Raw genomic sequence first — 22,784 nt, forward strand, 5'->3', positions numbered from 1 at the left:
TGTGTTTCATGCCTCCTTCTGGGAGTACCTTGTACTGAAAGCTTTTGGGAAAGAAAGTGCTGCCTTTTGGATAAGTCACCCAAGACTCAGAAAGCTACCCAGATGCCCAAATGCAGCAAAAGCAACAATCTCAGTAGTCTCGGCGGCCGGTGAGATACTCGGGCCCTTCTCAGCCCTGGCTGAGCTGGCACAGAGTGCGTGGCAGGAGGCCAGAGGGCAAGCTGTGGATGTCCCAGCCGTGTTTCAGACTATCAGGTGATTACGTGTCAGACACAGGATACCGTGGCATTTCTTGCCAGGCACCTTGGGTCAGAGCAAGAGCTGTGCAAACCCTCAGAGGGCATCATATTGTCAGCAGGTTAAGTGATTTATCCAGGGGTCAGTATACAGTGGCAGTCTGCTTCCCCGTCAGTAACTTGTGGCTGCTGCACGCACTTCCTGGTGAATCTTGGAGAATTGATCAAAATCTTGTGTGATCTGAAAACTGAACTAAGATCCTCTCTGGGCAACCCAAGCCATAGCCCATTGGGTCTCCTGGGATAAAGGGTACGAACCTGCCTTACTGTACTGGGCATGAGACAAAGCTACCAGGTCCCTGTGTACCAGCTGGATGCTTCCCATGGGACTGGGGGCTGCCACCATGTCCTGGCCTCAGCTTGTGTTCCTGTGTGTGACCTGTGCCTCATGTCCCGTGACTTTCTTTTTCTCTGTCCCTGTTCTCCCATCCCTCTCATTTCTCTCTTGTTGTCTGGTGGCCGAAATGTGACACACAGCTGCCCAAGTGGCCAAACTGAAACTTTACGTGACAGATGGTAAGTGACATCTTCACACACTCTGGGCGACACTTCCCATAGGCATCCTACTTGTCCAGGGGTGTTTTTTTTTAATACCTTCTGAGTTCTTTCTTGTTTCTGCTGGTCAGGTATGAGTTACAGAGGTCTCCCTGCTCCCATGCCCTGGTCACACTGAATGTGAAGCCAGGGGACACAGCCTGGGAAGTCAGAACTAGGATTTGTGCATGGGCTTTATTCGGGTTGGGGTACCATGTTGCTGCTTTCTGTTCGAAGCCCCTGCCCCGTGGTGTTAAAATTACTTTTTCCACCATCCTTTCTTCAAAGGCCCCAGCAACAATGCCAGCGGCCAGTCACGGGCCATGATTGCCGCTGCTGCCCGGCGGCGAGACTCTAGCCACAACGAACTGTACTATGAAGAGGCGGAGCATGAGCGGCGGGTGAAGAAGCGGAGAGCGAGGTGTGTGTCCTCCACACCAGCACCTCTCATTTGGGTGCTGGCGTGCTGGTTTACAAAGAGCTTAGCTTCCCAGTAGGGACTGAATCCACATGAGGTTGTGACCATGCCTTGCTGGGAAAGCAGAGCAGATACTGGGTGGAGGTGCTGGCCATTTCTGCAAAAGTCAGAAAGATGAGGCCTTGGGGAGTGTGTTGCAACACAAAGGTCCAGCCATTGACTGCTGCACCAGCATCCAAAGTGAGTGCTGGTTGAGACCCAGCTAGCCTAATTCCCGTGCAACTCTCTGCTCATGCACTTGGAAAGCAGCAGAAGATGACTCAAGTCCTTAGCCCCTGACACCCATGTGGGAGACCCGGCTAGAGTTCCAGGTTCTTGGCTTTGACCTGGCTCAGCCCTGGCTGTTGTGGCCATTTGGGAGGTAAGCAGTAGACACACACCCCATGTCTCTCCCTCTCAAACTCTGCATTTCAAAAACTGAGTGCACATTAAAAATCAAAGCAAAAGATGGGGCCTAGGAATTTGCATTACATCCTCTGCCACGCACGCCTAGGTCTACCTGGATTTCCAGACCTGGTTGTCAACAGGCATTCATAAAAGTTCCTGGAAAGTGAAAGGTATGTTTATGTTGTCGCCAGAAAATTTTGGAAATCCGTGCATCATTTTTTATAACATGTATTTTCAATGAACTTTTTTGATGTTTTAGAAATTATTTCATCTGAGAGATAACAGAGAAAGAGCTCCCCATATGCTTGGTTCCTTCTCTCGATGACCTCAGTGGGGTGGGGGAAGGAGTGAATCAGGAGCTGGATACTCCAGGTCTCCCACATGGGTGGCAGGAACCCAATTCCATGAGCCACCACCCCTGTCTCTCATGGTCCACATTTGTGGTATGCTTGAATCAAGAGCCCAAGCCAGGAATTAAACATAGACACTCCTAGGTGGGACACAGGCCTGTTAATTGTGAGGCTAGGCAGCCGATCCTTGCATTCATTTTCTGAAGACCCCTGGTGTTGGCTGAAGGAGATGCAGGTAGTTCCCACTGTGTGTGTTGCTTCTCTGGATCCAGGGGTTTTGTTCTGGCTCTTCACAGCTTTTCTGTTCACACGTATTCCCTCCCAGTGTGTGCGGAGCCTTTTTAAGCCAGAGATTCGGGACTTGAGACCATTCATTGTAGAGATAGCAAAAACAAGTTTCCCTAGCAGCAGTATGGAAAAGTCATCTCCTGGCTTCATGTTTCTCTTGGTGACCCCATCACACAGGGTGCTCTTCACCATGGCCTTTGTCCCTGCCCCTAATCCCCTTTCCTCCCAGTAGGCACTGGTGGGTGGCTTAGCCTGGGAGCAGTGTGCTTAGGCAGGCCTGGATGGCTCTGCTCTGCCCTCATGGCAGGCAGTGGCCCGATGACTGCACTGCATCATCTTCCAGGCTGGTGGTCGCGGTGGAAGAGGCCTTCATCCACATCCAGCGTCTACAGGCCGAGGAACAGCAGAAAGCCCCAGGCGAGGTGATGGACCCCAGGGAGGCTGCGCAGGCTATCTTCCCCTCCATGGCCAGGGCTCTACAGAAGTACCTGCGCACCACACGGCAGCAGCACTACCACAGCATGGAGAGCATTCTGCAGCACCTGGCCTTCTGCATCGCCAACAGCATGACCCCCAAGGTGCGCTACCCGCCCCCCACTCACTGCCCAGCTCAGCCAGTTGCACATGGTCAGGCCTTGAAGGGAATGGTGAGGTCAAAGCCATCTCTAGATCACAGAGTGATGTGAGTTGACCTATCTCACTCAGCTTCCATGATCTTTGGCACTTGTTTTCTGAATGTGCCCTTCAAAGACCTCTGGAAATTTGAAGAAGGAAGACTGTTCACTTAACAGACAGTGTAGGACAGGGAGTCGCTATGGGCCCTGGAGCTGAGCTGACTCATATTAACCCAGTTTCTTTCTCAGTAACCTGGTGTCTCCTTGGGCAAGCAACTTAGTGGCCCTGTGCCTTGGCTTTCCAACCTGTATGTTGGGGGCAATGCTAATCCCATCCCTGAGTGGTCTTTCTGGGAACTAAAAAGGTCTAATTGTTGTCATGATGGGTACTGCTGATTTAATAGTTGTCATGATGGGTGGTAGAGATACTGCCATCACTTAGGCTTTTTGTATGCTGTGAAATTGGTCTTGGGTCATGATACTGGCACACTAAGGGATGGTACATGTGTGCAATAGAGGGTCATGGCCAAGCAGGCAAAATATGATAAAATAGGTCCCCATTTATGTGAGGGGGCCACAGTCCAGGACCCCCCAGGGATGCCTGAAAATGCAAATGGTACAGAACAATTTATATAGTGTGCTTTTCCTATACACAAACATACAGTAAAGTTTAACTGATAAATTAGCCACACTAAGAGATTAACAATGGTTATGACAATATATCAATGTTGGCAGCTGGCCTGATAGCCTGTACTGCAGAGTGAGTAATGTGTGGGGAGGTAGCTGTGCAGTGGATATGCTGGAAAAAGCAATGACTCACCTGGGTGGGGCTGAAGGGACGGCGCCAAGTTCGTCACACTACTCACAATGGTGTACAGGGTAAGCCTTAAGACTTGTTTGTTTTAAAAATTTTCCAATTCGTATTTTCAGACCACAGCAACAAAGGGTGGCTGAAACCCTTGAAAGCAAAACCACAGATGAGGGAGGTGGGTGCCGTAGAGCAAGAGGAAAGCATTCAGACCCTGCCCCCCACCCACCGCACTGGTTTGTAACTATGCACAAGTAATTGTGCACTCGTTTTCCTCTGTCACAACGTGGGCCCATAGTCATCTCTCCGTACTAGGATTGTCATACAAAAGAGAACATAAGTATGGCGCATAAATAAGTCACATGACAGAGCGTCTATGGGCTTGACACGTTGGGCATGTGTGACATGTGGTGGTCCTGTGTAGAACAAAGCCCCAGTGCCCCCCTGCACAGTTCTCCCGGGTGTCCTGCTCTTACACTGCCACTCACTTACAGCCTTAAGAAAGCAGAAGGCTCTCCCAGTTCCTTCACTCCCTAAGTCATCTCGTAGGTCAGGGATTTAGCACAATCACAGGCATACACGAATATACTTTGGAGTGTTCTCCACAAACTAATCTGTAAAAAGTCTAAACTGTGCTTCAATTTAAAATAGAGCAGTGCTTATACACTGTGGTCTGTCACTTATTGAGACGTGGAGACATCTTCACTAGACTAGGAAGTTACAAAAGGCAGAATGCTTAACTCTAGGCATACCGCAGCTGCCAATAACGGCATGCACCAGATGGAGTATAAGAGTTACCCTTTTCTTTCAAAACTTTTAGTTTCCTGGTTGCTTTCTGGTTCATTTTTGTTTGTATTTTATTTAAAAGACTACTCTTCTGAATTAAAAGTGCTGGATAATCCTTGGGAAAATCCAAATATTCTAAGTATAAGGGGAAAAGTAAAGGAAAGTGCAGTTGTCATCCCCTAAACAGTTGCTACTGAGAAGGAACTGCTGTATTTCCTGTGTGTGTGTGTGTGTGTGTGTGTGTGTGTGTATGTGTGTGAGAGAGAAAAAATGCAATGGAAAACAAGAAAACAGGAAGATAGATACGGGTCACAATATTCAGATAACTATGTAGGTAAGTGCGAGGGTCAGTTGGTAAATATTTGGGCGGGAGACCACTTGCTTTCTTCAGTTAAGCCTTTCTCTCCTCTGGCTGTCTTTCTGTTTGAGTACATGCAGATTTAATTTATGCAAGTCTGACTCATTCCCTGTGTGTGTATGTGAAAGGCAGAGTTACAGAGAGAGAAAGAGAGCTTCCATCTATTGGTTCACTCCTTATATGGCCACAAAGGCTGGGCTGGGCCAAGCTGAAGCCAGGAGCCTGGAACTCCAACCACATCTCCCACATGCAATGCAAGGACCCAAGCACTTGTGCCATCTTCCCCAGCCTTTCTGAGGTGCAACAGCCTGGGGCCGGATCGCAAATGGAACAGCTGGGACTCCACCAGCACTTCCTGGGACCCACTGCACCACAATGCCAGCCCCTCCCTCCACGTCCATAGCTGCCTTGTAAGACGTGGACTTGTGCACGTCTCTGGGGGATTCATTTCGCTAGAGGAGCACCTAGCCCCAAGTTAAAGATTCTGTTGGGTGGCCAGAAAGTCTCCTCCTTTCTCCTTTTGCCTCTGGCATCCCCACCTACTTGGCAGGATTCCATGCTACTTACTGTTTGGCATCATTGTTCCTCTGAAAGGAAGAAATTTATATATTTTTTTTCTGGAGCTGAGCATCATTTTTGTCCTTCTATTTTATTTTTACTTTATGGTATAATTCCATAGGCTCTGGGATTTCCCCTGAAAATTGTGTGTGTTTTTTTTAAGACTTTATTTTAATTTGAAAACAGATTTACAGAGAGGGGGAAAGAGAGAGATAGAAATTTGCTAGTTCACTCCCCAGATGGTTGCAACGGCCAGAATTTGGCCAGTCTGAAGGCAAGCTCTAGGAGCTTCTTCTGGGTCTTCCATACGGATGCAGGGACTTAAGCACTTCAGTCATCTTTTTCTGTTTTCCCAAGCACATTAGCAGGGAGCTGGATTGGAAGTGGAGCATCTGGGACTTGATCCAGCATCCATTTGGGAGACTGTAGACAGAGGCTTAACCTACCATGCTGTGGCTCCAGCCCCAGATTTTATTATTCGTATTACTTAAAATTGCATTTCTTTAGTTATCAACATGATAGAAAAGTTGTGATTTTTTAATATATTTTTTATTTTATTTCTCTAACTGTTGAAATTGTTTCTTATGATTCCTAAGAGCTAACTGTATGTGAGAGGGATGGGAACAGATACAGCCCTACTTTCTGTCCTGGAAGAACTGCCTGGCAGATGAGCAGTCATACGTAATGCCACTTGAACCTGCCCTCAGCCTCAGCCTGGGAGCTGGGAGAGCCTTGCGCTGTTAGGTTGCCTCCTCCTTGCTCTTCTCACAACTGAGTCAGTGTGTTTATGTGATTTGATTCACATGGAGTGCTCCTTAGTGGAAATTTGAATTTGGAAACTAAAAAAAAAAGTAACCCAGCACAGCTCTTAGGAGGAGCATAGTGCTGTGGGCCCTTGGAGTGGGGTGTGGAGTCGGTGATGACTGTGGATAGACCCTGACTCCAGCTTCCCTGCCTTGCCTCACACTGATGGTGCTCCCTGCACTAGGGGGTGCTGTGGGGGGTGCTCACTCATGCAGCCCCATTGCTCCCATTGTGCCCTACTTACAGATCGGGCAGGTCCCTTGGCGGTGTAACAGAGCATGCCCCCGCTTTGTGCATGGAGAGGCAAAGACAGAGCGCCTAATTGTGGGTTTGTCCACCAGGTCTCCCACATGGGTGAAAGGAACCAACCACCTGAGCCATGACCTTCTGCCTGCCCGGGTGCATGTTAGCAGGGGGATCAAGGATCAGGAATGGACCATGGATTCAAACCCAGGCACTTGGGTGGGGTGCAAGTGCTGACCACTATGACAGATGACCAGCCTAAGCATGCACCCTTGCCATGTGGGCGTATGCCCCCATTCCGGGGCTTCCCGGAGATGACCTCCTTGTGAGGATCTGACAGGAATTTGGTGAGATGGGCTGGGCTTTTGTCTGAGGTTTTGTCTAATTGGTAATTGGGATGTTTTTTTTCCTAGCAGCAAGAAAGTGGCCCCTGGAGGCCTGAGCCCAGGAGGGGCCGTTTCCTCCCTAACTGCCCTTCTGTTCTGGCTGCAGGCCTTCCTGGAGCGGTACCTCAGCGCTGGCCCCACCCTGCAATACGACAAGGACCGCTGGCTCTCGACGCAGTGGCGACTGGTCAGTGATGAGGCTGTGACCAATGGGTTACGGGATGGGATCGTATTTGTCCTTAAGTGCTTGGACTTCAGCCTCGTCGTCAATGTGAAGAAAATCCCATTCATTGTGCTCTCTGAAGAGTTCGTGGACCCCAAATCACATAAATTTGTCCTACGCTTGCAGTCAGAGACATCCGTTTGAGAGTTCTATATTTGTGGCTTTATAAAAAGAAGAAAAATATGGAGAGATCTCTATCTATCTATGTATGTATATGTATACAGAGGGCTGTCTGTTTTGTTTGCGTTTCACTCTGCGTTGTTGACTGAAGCTGGCAGGTGCTGGGCCAGTCTCCTTGACCATCTGCACTTTATTTGGAAGGAAGCAGGGAGGTCGGCCCTGGAGGAAACTGACTGTGTTGACTTTGCCAGACAAAACTTCTTAAGCAGCCGTTCCCTGGAGCGTCTGGACAGCTATAACCAAAGTGGAGCCGCTGCATTCTGGGAGCCTCGCCTTACAACGACCCAGCCCCTGCTCCCGACCAGTCCCACGTTCCCCGGCTCTGAGGCTGCCAGGGGGGTACATTGTTCTGTTTCAGGAACCCAGGCCCTACACACCACCTGTGTGTCTGTGTGTGTAACCCGTCCAGTACCACATCCCCTACGGAAGCCGTGGGTGGTTTGGGAGATGTCTGTCTCGTCTTTGTCCTTTGTTGCCTTAGATTCCTCAGAGAAAGATCCAAGCAGAAAATGTGCACTCTTCAGTTTACAGCTGATCAGGCATTTGCTTTGAGGGCGCCCTCTCCCACCAAGAGAAAAACCTACCTGCCCTATTTCTGAAACCTGCTCCTCTCCTGGCCTGAAGCAGCTAGGCCTTTCCCAGCCTTGAAGTTCTCCCTCCACCCGACCCTACCCAGCACGCACAGCTCTGCCCCACCCGCCAGGCGGCACTGGCCATGCAGGCTCAGCCCTGCAGAGCTGCCTGGGACCTGTTTTCCATATGTACCCTCCAGCTCTTGGCAGAGCCTGGGCTGGTTCCTCAGGTTGCTTCCCAGCAAGGTGTAGGATGCCTACCAGGTAGATGGCAGGAGAGCAGGGCTGCTGGATTGCCCTGGAATGCTCAATCCCACGCACCGCTGCCCATCACCCAAGGTAAGATTAACACTGTGACACCAACGCAATCACTGGCAGGTGTACCTTGGGGGCCCTTTGCATTCCTGGGGGAGAGAAGACCCCCTCAAAGCTCACACCAAGCTGCCCTGCCAAGGGAGACCAGGCAATGCCCAACACACTGGCAACCACTGCTGTTTAGGCCCAGTGTTTTTTGACCAGCATCACTGTGCAGCTCATAGCTTTGGCCGTTGAACTACCCAGAAAGGGGCTTGTTTAGCTCCTGGGGTGCACACTGCTCTTTGCGGTCAGTCAGGTGGAGAGAAGGGAGTGACAGGTGGCAGAGGGAGCCCATCTTCAGGTCTGAAGTGATTCATCTGCACTCTAGTCTGACAGGTAGCTGAGGACAATGCAGTGGGCTTCCCCATCTCTCTCCACCTGGCCCAGTTATGAGCATGGGAGCCACGCTGGGGAAGCTCATGACGGTCTAAGAAGTATTGACTCTTTACCCTGAGGTATTGAGGTCATTCAGTTACAGGAGTATAACAAAGATGACACCATGGAAATGTTGATCTGTGAGTGCTCACTCTCACTACTTCGTGTGGTCCATGATCGGTACAGTGTTTTGAATGTCAATTCTTAAGGCAGAATTGGCAAACTATGTTTGCAATGTACCTGAATCTACCTAAAAAAAAAGTAAATGTATTTTTGAAACATCAGTTAGCCTTCCACTCAAAAAGACACGTTGGAGAACTCAGGCATATGGCACAGAGGCAAAAAGAACTGTTGAACTACCTGGTCCCATTGATGACAAATACCTACTGTGTAACCGTGGTGCTTCCAATGTGCGTTTCCTCCTTTTGGTCCATTCAACTGGAAGTTCCTTATGCCGTCTTTCTCAGGAAATATTTCAGAAGATCATGTGAGGGATGATGAAGCTGTGTGAGACCTCGGCTGTGTATAAAGATGAGGCAGGGGCCTCTATCCCAAGGCTGGTGCCTTTGGAAGGACCACAGGTGTAGGCAAAGATGGGTGACAATGACACTATTCCTCTACATTCTGAAACACTGCTGCCTGCCCTGTCTTCAAGTGACCATCCCCAGTGTGGTGAAGTTGGATTCATGTGCTTTGCTGTGTACACTCCCAACAGGGTAAGGAAAGGTTTAAGTTAAGGAAAATTTATTTTTTCCTTCTCCCAGTCTTTACATAAGAGAATGTCAGACTTTCTGAAATCGTTGTTTCTGTTTTACATTGAGTATTGATTTTTTTTAATGCTGACTTTGTATTGGGTCCTTTTTGAGAAAAATAACAAAATAAAACACAAGCTCTTTGTAAAGCCTTTGTTCTTTCAACCTCTTACTAGTTGCAGTTACGGGTGCAGTGGGAACAATGGAGACGGTGTTTTCAAAACGGTAGAGTTTTAAAATGCTGCGTCACACTGTTGAACACAATGCATTTTTTCTTTCAGTTCTTGGAACTGGTAGACTTCTTTCTGAAAGAAAGTAAGGTGCCTGCAGGCTAATGGCACATGTGTTTTCAGAGGAGTCTGCTCCGAGTTCTGTCTTCCCCAGTGATGTTGTAACCAGTAGATAACTTCTGTTTTACAAATGTCTTTTTGAAGACTAGAACATTTCTAAGGGTCTGTGACCTGGATGTTTAAAAAAGCTGCAGCATTAGGATGGGACAGAATTGTAAGATTGTGTGACTCTTTTTGTGTTATCCATTATGTCAAAATGCATCATCATCCCTAAAGTAAGCTCGAGAGAAACAGGTGGACCACCAATTTTTTTGTAACCCAATTAGTGTGTCCCCTTGCCCTTTCCTCACGTCTCCAGAGGACAAATTCTTTACACTGAAGTTACAAATTGTTTCCGGTGAGAGATGGGTGGCCTCACTGGTCATTGGCCTCAACTTAGGACTCCTTTTTCATTCACAGATGGCTCTACTGTTGTAAGTGAGTGAGTCAGTGGCAGTCCAGTTCTCTCATTTTGCATCTCCTTGTCACTTTCAAGTGTTAAGTGTATTCTTGACACCTGCAGCCCAGTGAGATAGTACCAACGTTTTAGGACAGTAACTGCTTACCCTGCCCCTCCACACAGGGAGACCAACAAAATCAAGTTACTGGTTCAACCTCTTTAGTGTGGGTCCTGCCACATCTCCAAGTGCGTGCCTGCTTGAACATTTTTTTTTTTTGAGTGCACTCTACAGGACAGCTGTGAGAAAGCTCACTGGAGTTTGTGGCAGGCAGGTGTATACCTCATGTGAGTGTGTAAGTGTGTCCGTGACAGAGTGCGAGAGCTACCTAAGCCTTGTGTTGAGACATTTCCCAACAACTCCTGTGCTGGGAGAGGTTACTCTAAAGCGAGTTCTTTCTACCTCTCCTGTTTGACTCCTGTTCCCTCAGTTCCACTAGTAGTAAGGGCTGCAGATTAGCCATGTTTGCGAGACACCTGTTTCCTCCATGAGCTTCTTGTTTCAGGCCCTTCTGACCTCCCTGAAGACCTAGAAAAAAAAAGTCAGGCTCCATGATAATCATTGCCCAGACGTCACTACCCAGAAAGCCTTACTACATATTTCTTAATATAACATAAAATTGAGCTCTTTCAGTTACTAAAAGTAGCATGTTAACTAAAAGTTAACATGTGGTTTATGTATTTTTGGGTAGTGTTTGCACTTGCAGATCTAGTTACAAAAATAAATTACTCCTGTGAGCTAACTATTCTGTAACCTCGTTTTCCATTATAAATACAAAACAAATTATTTCTTAAGTCCATGAAACAGTTCCTGCATGGTCCTCTGTGCAGTAACAAATAACAATTGTTTCGCTCCTCGCATTAAAGTCACTGTAATAAAACAGATTTTTGTCTGACAAAGAAGGAAAAAATACTAATACACGTTGGGATGCTGTGTGTCGGATATTGTTCTGCAGAGCCTAGTCTCCACATTGCTTCAAAGTAGGAGTTATCTCAGTTTTAAAGGTAAAGAAAAGGAAGATCAGAGAGGATTTCAGTCAAGGCATTTGAGTCTAGCCTCTCAGTCACATGTCTCTGGAAGTAACAGCTAAGCGATTGCCTTTGGAGATGTGGAGGAGGGACCTGAACTAGAAGCATGTTCCCTGCCAGGTGGGATCACTTTTTTTAAGTTGAGCTTAGAGCGCAGGAGTGTTGGGAAGCTTCTGATAGTTCCGGCAGATGTTTTAGGATGGTCACTGGGAAGAACCCCTCAAGCACAGCTCAGCCTTGCCAGAGGGCTGTACCCACTACGAGACAGAAGAGCTCTTGTTCCAGCAGGCACCCCTGGCTTAGCCCCTCCCACCCAACACCCCCACCCTACTGGCTTCCGCAGAATGTGCTCTTGGAGCCCAGGAAGGCATGTAGGGGCTTGACCAGGCTGCTTCCTGGTACAAGGGCAATACAGGGCCCCAACCACTAGTCCTCCATTGTGGTGGGGAAGAGGCTGTAGGCCGCCTCCCACCTAGGAGGTCCAGAGCTGGACTCTGGCCTGCCAGCTGGACATGAGTATTGTCAGCAGGAAATTTGCATCCTGCTGTTTGCCCACACTTGCCCTGGAGACAAAACTGATGTAAAACAGGACTGTACAAATGCCTACTCAAGGGTTGAAACCATCTTTTCCTAAACTGCTGTTGTCTCAGAGAAAGATGGTGCTCAGTCCCCCTGGGCTGCTCTCCAGGAGGAATGAAACTTCCAGATGGTGGGAAAGAAATGTTAAACTATGGAATAAATTTTTTGGTTTTAAGACTGAGTCCTTTCTAGGTGCAGTCTGTTTCCACAAATAGCCCCATTTGTTTGACCTGTAAGATCGATCTGCAGTGGGTTGCATGATGAAGTCCAGCGGCTGAAATGACATGGCAAAGGCTACTTTCTTCTTTTGTGATTTTTTAAAAGATTTATTTATTTTTATTAGAAAGGCAGATTTCTAGAAAAAAGGAGATACAGAGAGGAAGATTGTTTATGTGCTGGTTCGCTCCCCAAGTGGCTGCAATGGCAGCTGATCTGAAGCCAGGAATTTCTTCTGGGTCTCCCATGTGGGTGCAGGGTCCCAAGGCTTTGAGCCAACCTCCACTGCCTTCCCAAGCCACAAGCAGGGAGCTGGATGGGAAGTAGAACATCTAAGGCAAACTAGTGCCCACATGGGATCCTGGTACATACAATGTGAGAATTTTGCCATTGAACCTTCATGCTGGATGCAAAGACTATTTTCAGCAGAACCCGGAGAGTCTCTGATCTCTGTCTGGCAGCTCAGAAACAGCATCGTTTTGTCTTTGTCCTAGTGCAGTGCAGGTCCATGTAAGCCTTGGGGACAAATGTGACAAACTCCCAGGTTTGTATGTGAAGGGTGTTTTGGTCACTGACAAAATTGGATAACGGGGTAAGGTATAGTTGTTGGATTACGCATGCACTTCTATTTTTCTGAGCTCTCGCTTGTGGGGCTGAGCTTCAAATGGCAGTCACCTCATTGTTTAGAGTTTTGAGTCCTACAAAGCCTCAGTTCAAGAAAATTTCATCTGTGAGCACTGGACTATTGCTTGGGCAATTAGTCACGGGAGACTGGTGGTCTGGTGTGCAATGAACGAGTCTAGTTCAACTCATGCTATAGGAATTTACAGAGAAGGCACATTAGCCACAACCCAGGAGCAGATGGAGAGTGCTAGCAGCAAGTCTTTTCCATGGTCGGTGCCACTCAGTTACAGAAGCAATGGAACATCCATTTAATTTGATTGTCATTCTTTGGAAAAGAAACAAAATTCTTGGACCTGGACAGTGGCCTAGCGGCTAATGTTCCTCGCCTTGAACGTGCTGGGATCCCATATGGGCGCCGGGTTCCAGTTCCGGCAGCCCCGCTTCCCATCCAGCTCCCTGCTTGTGGTCTGGAAAGCAATCAAGACTGACCCAAAGTCTTGGGACCTGCACCCGTGTGGGAGACCCAGAAGAGGCTCCTGGCTCCTGGATTCAGATAGGCTCAACTCCAGCTGTTGGGGCCACTTGGGGAGTCAATCATTAGAGGAAAGTCTTCCTCTCTCTCTCTCTGTATATCTGACTTAGCAATAAAATAAATCCTTGGGGGTAGGGGGGGAAAGAAAGGAAACTCTTGAAAGAACTAACTTCAGTGACAACTTCTTATTTTTATAACGGTTTCATTACAGGCTTTAGTTAAATGGCAAGTCCCTCTAGGACCCTCCCAACTATGACATTAGCCATACTTCATTTCCATGCAGCCACTAATGAGTACAACCGCCACTGAGATAACAGGACATTGTTGAGGATAAGGTAGGAACAGATGCTGGCACACCAGGGCGGTGAATTCAAGTGCCCTGTGGCCTCCCAGATGCCAGCACAAGGACCAGAGGCACTGACTAGGGCTCATTTGGGAGAAGGTGGTTTGGCGATTGTTTCTGAGAGGAGCGTTTTATGTTTCTGGACTTTGGATCCAGCTTCCACCCAGGAAATTCAGTGATGGAACCATCTAGGTCTGTCTGATGGAGCTACAACTGTGAGAAACTAGTTTTAACTAGAATTAAATAATTCTTAGTGATAACCAGGAACTCCTGTTAGATAATCACATGTGACTAGGCTACAGCCTATAGTTTGAGATGGAATATGTTTTCATTTATTCTTCTATTCATTCAAGCATTCAGTGAGTAGCCCCTTAAAGCTTGCTATGTTTAGGTGACAGAAGGTGTGACTGAATGGGTTCTCACAGTTAGCAATTGGTTGCTCTAAGCAAATCTAAACAGGATGGCTCCACAATGCCAAAAACTTCCAGGTAGGATTGATTTTCAATAATCACTAGTTCAGGGTGTTTTTTTTTTTTCACATTTTTCATGGCAATAATAGTCACCAAATTAGCTTTGTATCATGCTTAAAGAACAGTTAGATAAACATCATCCTATCAGAACTAAGGCATTGAAGATAAAGCCAAATCTATCCCAGAGATTGAGGAGACACACAAAGAAAGTCTCAGTACATTCTAAGTTCTGTGAAGAAATCTATAAGGGGCAGAGTGAGGACTCAGATGAGGAGGTGGCCAGCCTGCATGGGGCAAGACTGGAAATAAGATACAAGAGCTGGGAGTCAGCCACGTCCAGAGGAAGGACAGCATTCTAGGAGTGAGAACAGCATGAGCCAATGGCTGACCAGTGTAGAATAATTAGGTACCTTCCACCAGCATCCAGTTCACTTTCTAAAAAAAAAGTATGTAGTTTATTCATTTGAAAAGCAGAGCTACAGAGAGAAAGGAGTGACAGAGGTCTTCCATCTGTTGGTTTACTCCCCCGAGGAGCTGGAGAAACCAGGAATGGACTAGATCAAAGCCAAGTCATTAGCATGGAGCTAGATAGAAACTGTAGCAGTAGGGATTCGAACCAGTGGCCATGTCATATTCTGATGTTGTAGGAGGAAGTTTAATTCGCTAGGGCACAGTTGGTACTGAGCAGGCTGAGAAGCCCTGTTGAGAGTCCCGGCAGCTAGCACTTCACAGGCACCTGTTCTCTGTGTTTACCACGGATTGATGATCAAAGGTTATTTAGTTATGACCTGTGACTGGAGACTGAATTAATAGCCTGGCCTTTCTGGATGAAACCAAGTATTGTGTGGTGGAATGCAAGCTTGTTAGAAAAAAAAGACAAGCTCACGGCAAATTAGACCAGGATATTTTAACAGAAGTATGCTGAAAATGATTATGCATTCTGAGCAACACAATGGATTTCACATTTTTTTTCTAATAAATGACCAGATCCTACCATTCTAATTAGCCTACATCTCTGATACTTTTAAAAGATTTATTTCTATGAGAAAGGCAGATTTACAGAAAGATAAACAGACAGAAAGATCTTCTATCTGCTGTTTCACTCCCCAAATGGCCACAGTAGCTGAGCTGAGCTGATCTGAAGCTAGAAGCCAGCACCAGCAGCCTTTTCTGGGTCTCCCACATGGACTCAGGGGGCCAAGAAGTCAGGCCATCCTCTGCTGCTTTCCTAAGCCATAAGTAGGGAGAGAGATGGGAAATGGAACAGCTGGGACATGAAACCATACCAATATGGGATGCCAGCACTTGAAGGTGGAGGATTAGCCTGTTGAGCCATGATACCAGCCAAACTTACTGATTTCTTTGAAAGACAAAGTGACAGAGAGGGAGAGAGAAATAAACATCTTGTAACTACTGGTTCACTCCCCACATGGTGACAACAGGTAGGAAGCCAGGCCAAAGCCAGGAGCCAGGAACTGAATTTCCCAAATAAATGACAGCGAATCAAACTCTTGAATCATCCACTACTTCCCAGGCACATTAACAGGAAACTGGGTCAGAAGCAGGTAGCTGGAACTTCATCAGCACTCTGATATGGGGTATAGGCATTGCCAGGTGCCTTAACCTCCTGTGCTACAATAACTGCCACTCTGATACTTCTGCATTGATTATGGCCTCAGAATGAAAGCACAATGAAAGGGCATCTTGGTTCAATCACTAAAAGGGATTGTGGGAAATTGACTTGAGTCCATCATTATCTGGGGGAAAAGGGAATCCTTTGAACATCCATGTAAGGAATTTCATTTTAAATTTCTGGTTAATATGTAAATACATGGGATGATATTCATCCTCCTGTCTTGCATGATCCTAGAAAATTTCTTAAACTCTCTGGGTTTCTCATCTGTACCTGGAGATAATCACCAGGCCTGTATCCCTGCCTTTGTGATAATTAAATGAGATAGCCTATGCAAAACATGTAGCCTAGTGCTCCAGACACATACATGTTCAAGAAATAGCCATTTAAACAGTGTTCTATCGCTAAACAGCTCTGACACCAACTACAGTACCATTACACTCAGTACTTCAACATAGAAACAGAGTAAACATGATTTCAACTTAATTTCTCAGGCCTCTGAGATCAAGGATGTTTTCTTGAGTTGGAGAATAGAACACTTCCAAGACAGGCCACACACCTTGGCTGCCTGGAAGATTCACTTTATGTATGGCTTTGAAGATTTGCTTCCCAGAAAATCTGAGGTGGGGTGTGGCAAGGCCTGGCTGCATGCCAATGAATAGATCTTGGGAAATGTCTGCTTGGTGTTGTAGAGGGGAGAAATGTGTTGGGCCCTTCCTGTAGTGGCATGTTCAAGGCCTGATGCCCAGTGTAGCTGTGCTTAGAGACAAGAAGGACTTTTACGCTTAGACAACGTTTTAAGGGCAGGGCCCTGATCCATTAGCTCAAGTGGCCTTAGAGAAGAGGAAGAGACACCTTGAGAGCTCAGTCGCTCTCCTTCCACATCAAGGAAAAAACATACAAAGGACATTGTAAGAAGGCAACTGTCATTGCTTCTCAGCCTTTTGGCTAAGATCAAGTGTAGATGGCAACTGGCAATGGGTCAAAAAAAAAAAAAAGCTCTCATGCTAACGGCACTTCATCTTAGACCTCCAGCTTCTAGAACTGTGGGAAGATTAAGTTTCTGTGAGTTTCTGTTGTGGCAGCCAAAATTGTTTCCCAACCATGCTGGGGGACTGTAGGCATATCAGTCAATTTTGAAAGCCTATTTTGAAATGCCTGAGGCAGACTGACTTTATAAAGACTAGAGGTTTATCGAGCTCTCCCTTTTGTAGACTGAAAGTTCGGGCAACATGGCACTGACTCCGGCAAAGGCTTAGGTGAGCTGCATTATCTCATGGCGGATGGCACGGTGGAAGTTGCTGAGGGGAAGAGCTGCACCTGCAAGCACGAAGCCGGAGAGCTACTGAGCTCTCACATTTCCTTTAGAGGGTACACCCCGGCGAATGAAGGTCCTCCCACTAGGTCTCCTCTCTTTTCATACCCCCAACATCCCCACATTAAGGACCAAGCCTCCAGCACATGGAGCCTTGGAGGATAAACCGTACTCCAGTCAGCAATGAGTATTCTGATTAACGGGTGATCAATCCATCAGTTCAGCAAAAATTGCCTTCTTTGCAGTAGGCTAAATAATAAGTGTAGGCACACAGTGATAAACAAACTCCTTCCCTCCAAGGAGCATACAGTTCAGTGAAGGGGTAGACATGCAAATGTGTTATGACGTAACTGATAAGCGCCATGACACTCAGCATGCCAGGGCAGCGGAGGGAAAAACGACATCTGCGAATCATCTGTATAACTGGATAATTAATTGGTGACATCCCTCATCTAGCCTGGGACTCCCTGAAAAAGACAACCAAAAATCTAGGGGAGAAAATGGAGTTCAAGTTTGGTTATATTGAGTTAGAAATGCTTGTATAATATCCCCTCCAAGATGTCGGAGAGGCAGGTGAATGAGCGGGTCTAAAACTGAAATGGGAGGGCAAGGTCAGAGACTCCTAGTTGAAGGTCCTTGGCACAGGGGAAGCAGTAGATGGGTATGGATGACACTGCCTGGAAGGAGTGGATTGCATTGAGACCACCGTGAATCCTTAACAGAGGGCTGTCAAAGGAAAAAGGACCAGAAAGTACAGAGGAGCAGCACTTCAGCCAGATGAGAATGAGTTGGATCAGAAAACTCAAGAAAGGACTTCAAGACAATCTTAGTATTTTCAAAACATGAATTTAATGACAGAGTTAGTTAGCTCTAATTCCACAAAAGGATTGCCTGATTTTCACTTTGCACAGTGTTTTACACTTGTGTTGAGAGTTGAAGGAAATGAATTAGAACATCATACTGCATACTTAGCACTAGAGCTACCAAAACACAGTGTACTTTTTGAATAAGTCGGAAGGCACTTGGGAATTTTTTCAGTGCCCTAAGGCATCCTTCTAAACTCCAGTGATTGCTGCCCTGGTCAGCGGTGGCAGAGTTCACTGACTGCTGGATAGAGCAACCTTTCATCTAAGTCGGAAGGCACACAAGCAGTGGCAGAGAGCGGGTATTCCAACCCCAGTTCAGCCTGGAAAGCCAGCTGATGCGTTCAGAGACAGTAACCCCAGCAGTAAAAGGAAAAACTTGTATTCTTTCCTGACTGCTGGTGAATAATGGGGATTCGCCACAAAGAGGGAACTTTGTAATATACTAGAAAAGGTGCTGACATCCGTATACCTGCTTTGAGGGCTCTCAGTAGTCATTCACAGGCTTGGACCTGGGTACATACAGGTCTGAATTGATTTTGAGATGATACATTTAACAGAGCCCAGAGAAACTGATTCATAAGCTTGTGTAGAAGGCTGAGCCTTCCCTGTGGAAGGAATCTTCTTCATTTAAGGAAGGAAATCTCAATCGATGTGCTAGGTAAGAGCAATAGAAGGACTAATCGTGTGTCATCCCCGGCTCTGAGTCTGAACTCATTCCATGCTCGGGAGTTTTCAGGCTATTACGTCTGTTACTGCTGTGGTCAAAGACAAGCAAACTCGATTCGAGGGTTGGGGACTTGTTCTCCTCACAGGCTGTTTCACTCTGGTCCTGCCATGATATTTAATGGTCTGATCAAGAACAAGGGCTTTCCAGGACAACCAAGGCAGTTGGTGCGGGAGTAAGTTAGCCCTGTCCCTGGTGAATGGGATGCCTGGACTTGGGGAGACTTGGAAAGGCAGTTGCTGAAGTGTGCTGCTCTGTACAAGCAGGGAGCAGGAAGGGATGCTGGAAGAGGGAGAGGAGCTGGCTGGGTGGGGATTAGGGCTGCTTGCTGCTGCCTCGTGCTGTCTGCACGGTAGTGGATAGCTGTGACTGTATCTTCAGCTGAGTCACTTGCAGTTATGACTAGTCATCATCATCATCATCACTGTCATCATCATCCTCTTCATCAGAATTATCATCATCATCATCGTCATCGTCTTCATCATCATCATCATCATCTTCATCTTCAACATCATCATCTTCAGTGTTTATCTTTCCAGAAAGCACATCTTCAATCCAGTCTTCCAGTTCCTCAGCTGTGGGGAGGTCATCATCATCTGGAATCTCCATCCAGACACTGTCAGCCTATAAGGAAGAAACAGAAGGATGGAGTGGTGAGCCTGTGTGGTTTGGGCCAGGCCAGAGAAGTCCCACAAGTGATGCTGAGTGGGCCTCGAGAATATGTCTCAGGAACATATGCACAACATTATTAAATGGAACAGCCAGCTGCTGAATGATGTGTGTCATTTCCTGTTTGTGTCACATGGAAGGAAATGTGTATTCCATGATTCAAGGAAATATATCAGACTCTGAAATTTTTAATGGGATACCCTTGCAGGAACAACCACTGGACCCTCAGGGAATGGGGCTAGTGATAGATCAGGGCAGTGAAAACATACTTTTGCTTTTTGCTTTATATTCTACTGTCCTATTCTAAAAATTTTTTTACTATAGCATATCTTCAGACAATTTATTATTATTATTATTTCAAAACAGTGAACAAAATAAATGAATGTTGAGTACTTCACTGCTGGAACACTTAGCAAAGGTGCAAAGGGGTGCTGTTAACTGATTCCCATCCCTGAGAGAGTCCATCTCAATTGATGATGGCTGTAAGGGAATCTATGTGACCACCTGTTCTATCCATTACTCCTCTGGTTGTATCTGCCTCACTCCTATTTTAAAGTGGTGGGGTGATACCAGGTGCCAAGATTGAGGGCTAAAATCACTCATCCTTTGCAAGTCAACCTCACCAGGCTCGTCAGCTATCAAGGCAGCAGACCCTGGGCTGAGAGGAGAGTCCCCTGATTCATGCCTGATTTCCTCCCCATTCACCTGTATGTCTGGTGTCCTGGGTGTGGTGTGATGCCCATGCATGGGCTCCTGGGCTACAACTGCCCATTATCACTTACTGTGCAATGACAGCTTCCCAGGTGAGTTCCCCTGTATTAAGAGACCTGGTTGCCTGGTGTGTCAGCGGGGAGGGGAGGGAGCAAGGGGAGGTGGGAGATAAAGGAATGCTGCTGTGAGTGGGAAGTTTTAATCAGTGAGTCACATCACATTTACCCCAGGAGCAAGAAAATCCCTCCCCCGGAAAAAAGTCATGTTATGGAAGAATGGGATTGTCTCGGAGAATAAATTTGGACCACACTAGCAAGTTTCCTGAGATTGGGCAGGGATGAGGGTCCTGTTCATTTCCAAAGGGGCCACATTCCTATAGACCTGGGCTTGGGAAATGCCCAGCCTTCAAGCCAAATAAAGCCCACAAAATCATTTGGTTCTGACCCTGCCAAGGCAACCACAGGTAGGATTGAAAATTCAGCAAATATACAGCATGCTGATTTTAAAGTTGATAATTTTTTGTGGTCTGCGAATGACATTATAAATATCCAAATGGTTCTTGGCGCGCGCGCACACACACACACACACACACACACACACACACACACACACACACACACACAGTTCCCCATCCCTACTAGAGACAATCTCCCAGTCTGGGCAGCAGAGCAGAAAACTGAGCAGGTGGAGGGTGTCTGAGAAAGCCTTCCTGGGGTACTCACGTCCGTCACATTCACTACTCCAATCTGGGGCTTGAACAGGTCAATCTTGAAAGTCTTCTCCCAATAGGCAACGAGCTGTGACATGAAAAAAACAAAAAACAAAAAAACACAATAAAGCATATAGGCAGCAGACGGAAGTTATTCCCTATGAAAGGCATTTTTGGGGGCTGGACCCACCTGCCATCCCATCACTGCAACTAGGTCACCAGTGGAGCAAAGTCTTTAAAGCAGCTGTGGGTACTTAGGAAATTGAAGACTTGGCCCCAGTCTCAAGCATTTTAAATAAACATTAAATAAAAGATGTCAAAGCACAAACTATGAAAACATGCAATATAAAAGCTCTTACAGCTGTAAGGAAGACTACTACAGAGACGAGCCAATGCTGATTCCCAAATTACATGTGGGTCTCTTATTAATTTATGAGTGGGAAAGAGCCTTTTACCTCGAATCCTCTTCCAACACCTCATTTGAAAAAATCCCTTATCTTGGTGTGGATATTTAGCGTAGCATCAGTGCCTCTATCTCGTATCAGAGTGCCTGGGTTCAAATCCTGGTTCTAGTCCAGATCCCATCTTCCTGCTGATGGCCACTCTGGGAAGCAGGAGGCGAAGGCTCAAGAAGTGGACTTCCTGCCACTCCTTTGGGAGCCCTGGATTGAGCTCCTGGCTTTGGTTTGCCCTACTGGCTTTCCTAGGCTATTGTGGGGATTTGGGAGTGAACCAGTGAAAGGGAGATCTCTCTGTTTCTTTGCATTTCAAATAGAGGTACACAAACAAACAAAACAAAGCCTGGATGGACATTTGGGGCAACAATGAAGTCACCACCTGGGATGCCACATTGTGTATTGAGCACCCAGTTTGAGGCTCAGCTACCCTGCTACCTGTTAAACACATCCTAGAAGGTGGCAGAGGATGGCTCAAGTATTTGTGTCCCTGACACCCACATGCGGAGACTTGGATTCCGAGTTCTAGGCTCCTGGTTTTAGCCTGACACAGAGCTGGCTTTTATAAGAATTGGGGAGTGAGCAAGCAGACTGTCTCTTGCTTTCTGCTTTTCAAATTTGTAAAATGACTTAAAAAAGATCTGTGTGTAACTAATAATACTGCATATTCTGTTAAAATCCCTTATCTCGTGGCTTCACGAGAGAGCTAGGAAAGCAATAATACACTATGAACTAACAGTAAAGTAAGGAGAGTGTTTTTGATTCACCCCAGGTCTAGGCTATATTGTAACCTACACCTGGGCTACAAAATGTGGACAAATCTGATGGATGCAGAACTAAAGGATCCAGGGGCCTGGGACCATAGTACAAGGGCAGTGTGAAGGGTCACTGGCAGAAAGTCTCTAAGGAAAAGATAAGGCCCAACAGGGATGCGGGGGTACTTAGAAATCAGAGTAGTTTGCAGATTATTTCCTTCCAAACACCAAAGCAAACACATAAAGCTGGCTGGGAGAATTGGAGACCATCTGCAAGTTTGCATAATAAAAGTTCAGATAAACTAGAGATACAACCAGGCAAAAGCTAAACAAACAAAGCTGTACTATGTACAGTCTTATGTGGTCATGACATTGTTATAATTGCTCAGAATCTTGACACTGGCCTCGAGAGGCATGGAAGTCTCTACCTTTGATTCACCCACCCTCCACATGGTGCTGGATCCTAAGACCCTTGTAATCACTAAAATTCCTCATTATTCTTTTGTCAGCAAAGTCATTCCATATGCAACTAATGAAAATTCCTGGAAGAAAAAAAAATACCATTTATAACCTTCTGGTAACTAAATTTGTACTTATGTGCAAGCAAGTTCTTAACTAAAGCAGTCAGCTGAATAAGCTTTGGCATTCCACAGGGTCTAGGTTGAAAATCGCATCTACTGCTTCCTGGCTCCAACCTCTCTAGCTGCCATTCTTTTCATCTGTTCTTATAGGGGTTCCAATACTAGCTATCTCGCAGGCTTGTTGACAGAATGAGCTATGTGGATGCACCTGAGGAAGTTGTGATAGTTCCAACTCGGACTATAATAGCTCTGTTCTTTACTATCACCACTAGATTCATGTAATATATACATGGCTCTTATTCTTCTTGAAATACAATCAAAATCTTTCTAGGTACTCATTGACACTAGCTAGGGTTTGGGCCTTAAGATTCTTGTATATTCAACTTATGCTAGGTACAATAGAGGGTCTCTAGCAAAACAGGATGAACAACATAAGCA

At 46.5% G+C, this 22,784-nt stretch overlaps 2 protein-coding genes across 4 annotated transcripts in view; one reads left to right on the forward strand and one right to left on the reverse strand.

Annotated features, from left to right (window-relative positions):
- The window catches only part of VANGL1 (VANGL planar cell polarity protein 1), a 47,248-nt gene extending 39,770 nt beyond the window's left edge, over window positions 1-7,478 (forward strand). For both annotated transcript variants that reach the window (XM_040998921.1, XM_040998922.1), the window contains exons 6-8: window positions 1,119-1,251; window positions 2,677-2,911; window positions 6,997-7,478. In XM_040998921.1, the coding sequence (XP_040854855.1) occupies window positions 1,119-1,251; window positions 2,677-2,911; window positions 6,997-7,257 (629 nt within the window). In that variant the 3' untranslated portion in view covers window positions 7,258-7,478. The remainder of the gene's footprint in view (window positions 1-1,118; window positions 1,252-2,676; window positions 2,912-6,996) is intronic.
- A 10,235-nt stretch (window positions 7,479-17,713) lies between these two features.
- The window catches only part of CASQ2 (calsequestrin 2), a 67,526-nt gene continuing 62,455 nt past the window's right edge, over window positions 17,714-22,784 (reverse strand). For both annotated transcript variants that reach the window (XM_040999014.1, XM_040999015.1), the window contains 2 exons: window positions 20,569-20,643; window positions 17,714-19,090 (listed from right to left, as the gene is read on the reverse strand). In XM_040999014.1, coding sequence (XP_040854948.1) covers window positions 18,869-19,090; window positions 20,569-20,643 — 297 coding nt within the window. In that variant the 3' untranslated portion in view covers window positions 17,714-18,868. The remainder of the gene's footprint in view (window positions 19,091-20,568; window positions 20,644-22,784) is intronic.

This window comes from Ochotona curzoniae, unplaced genomic scaffold (assembly GCF_017591425.1).
Source record: "Ochotona curzoniae isolate NIBS_2020 unplaced genomic scaffold, NIBS_Ocur_1.0 scaffold_1037, whole genome shotgun sequence".
Taxonomy (NCBI): Eukaryota; Metazoa; Chordata; class Mammalia; order Lagomorpha; family Ochotonidae; genus Ochotona; species Ochotona curzoniae.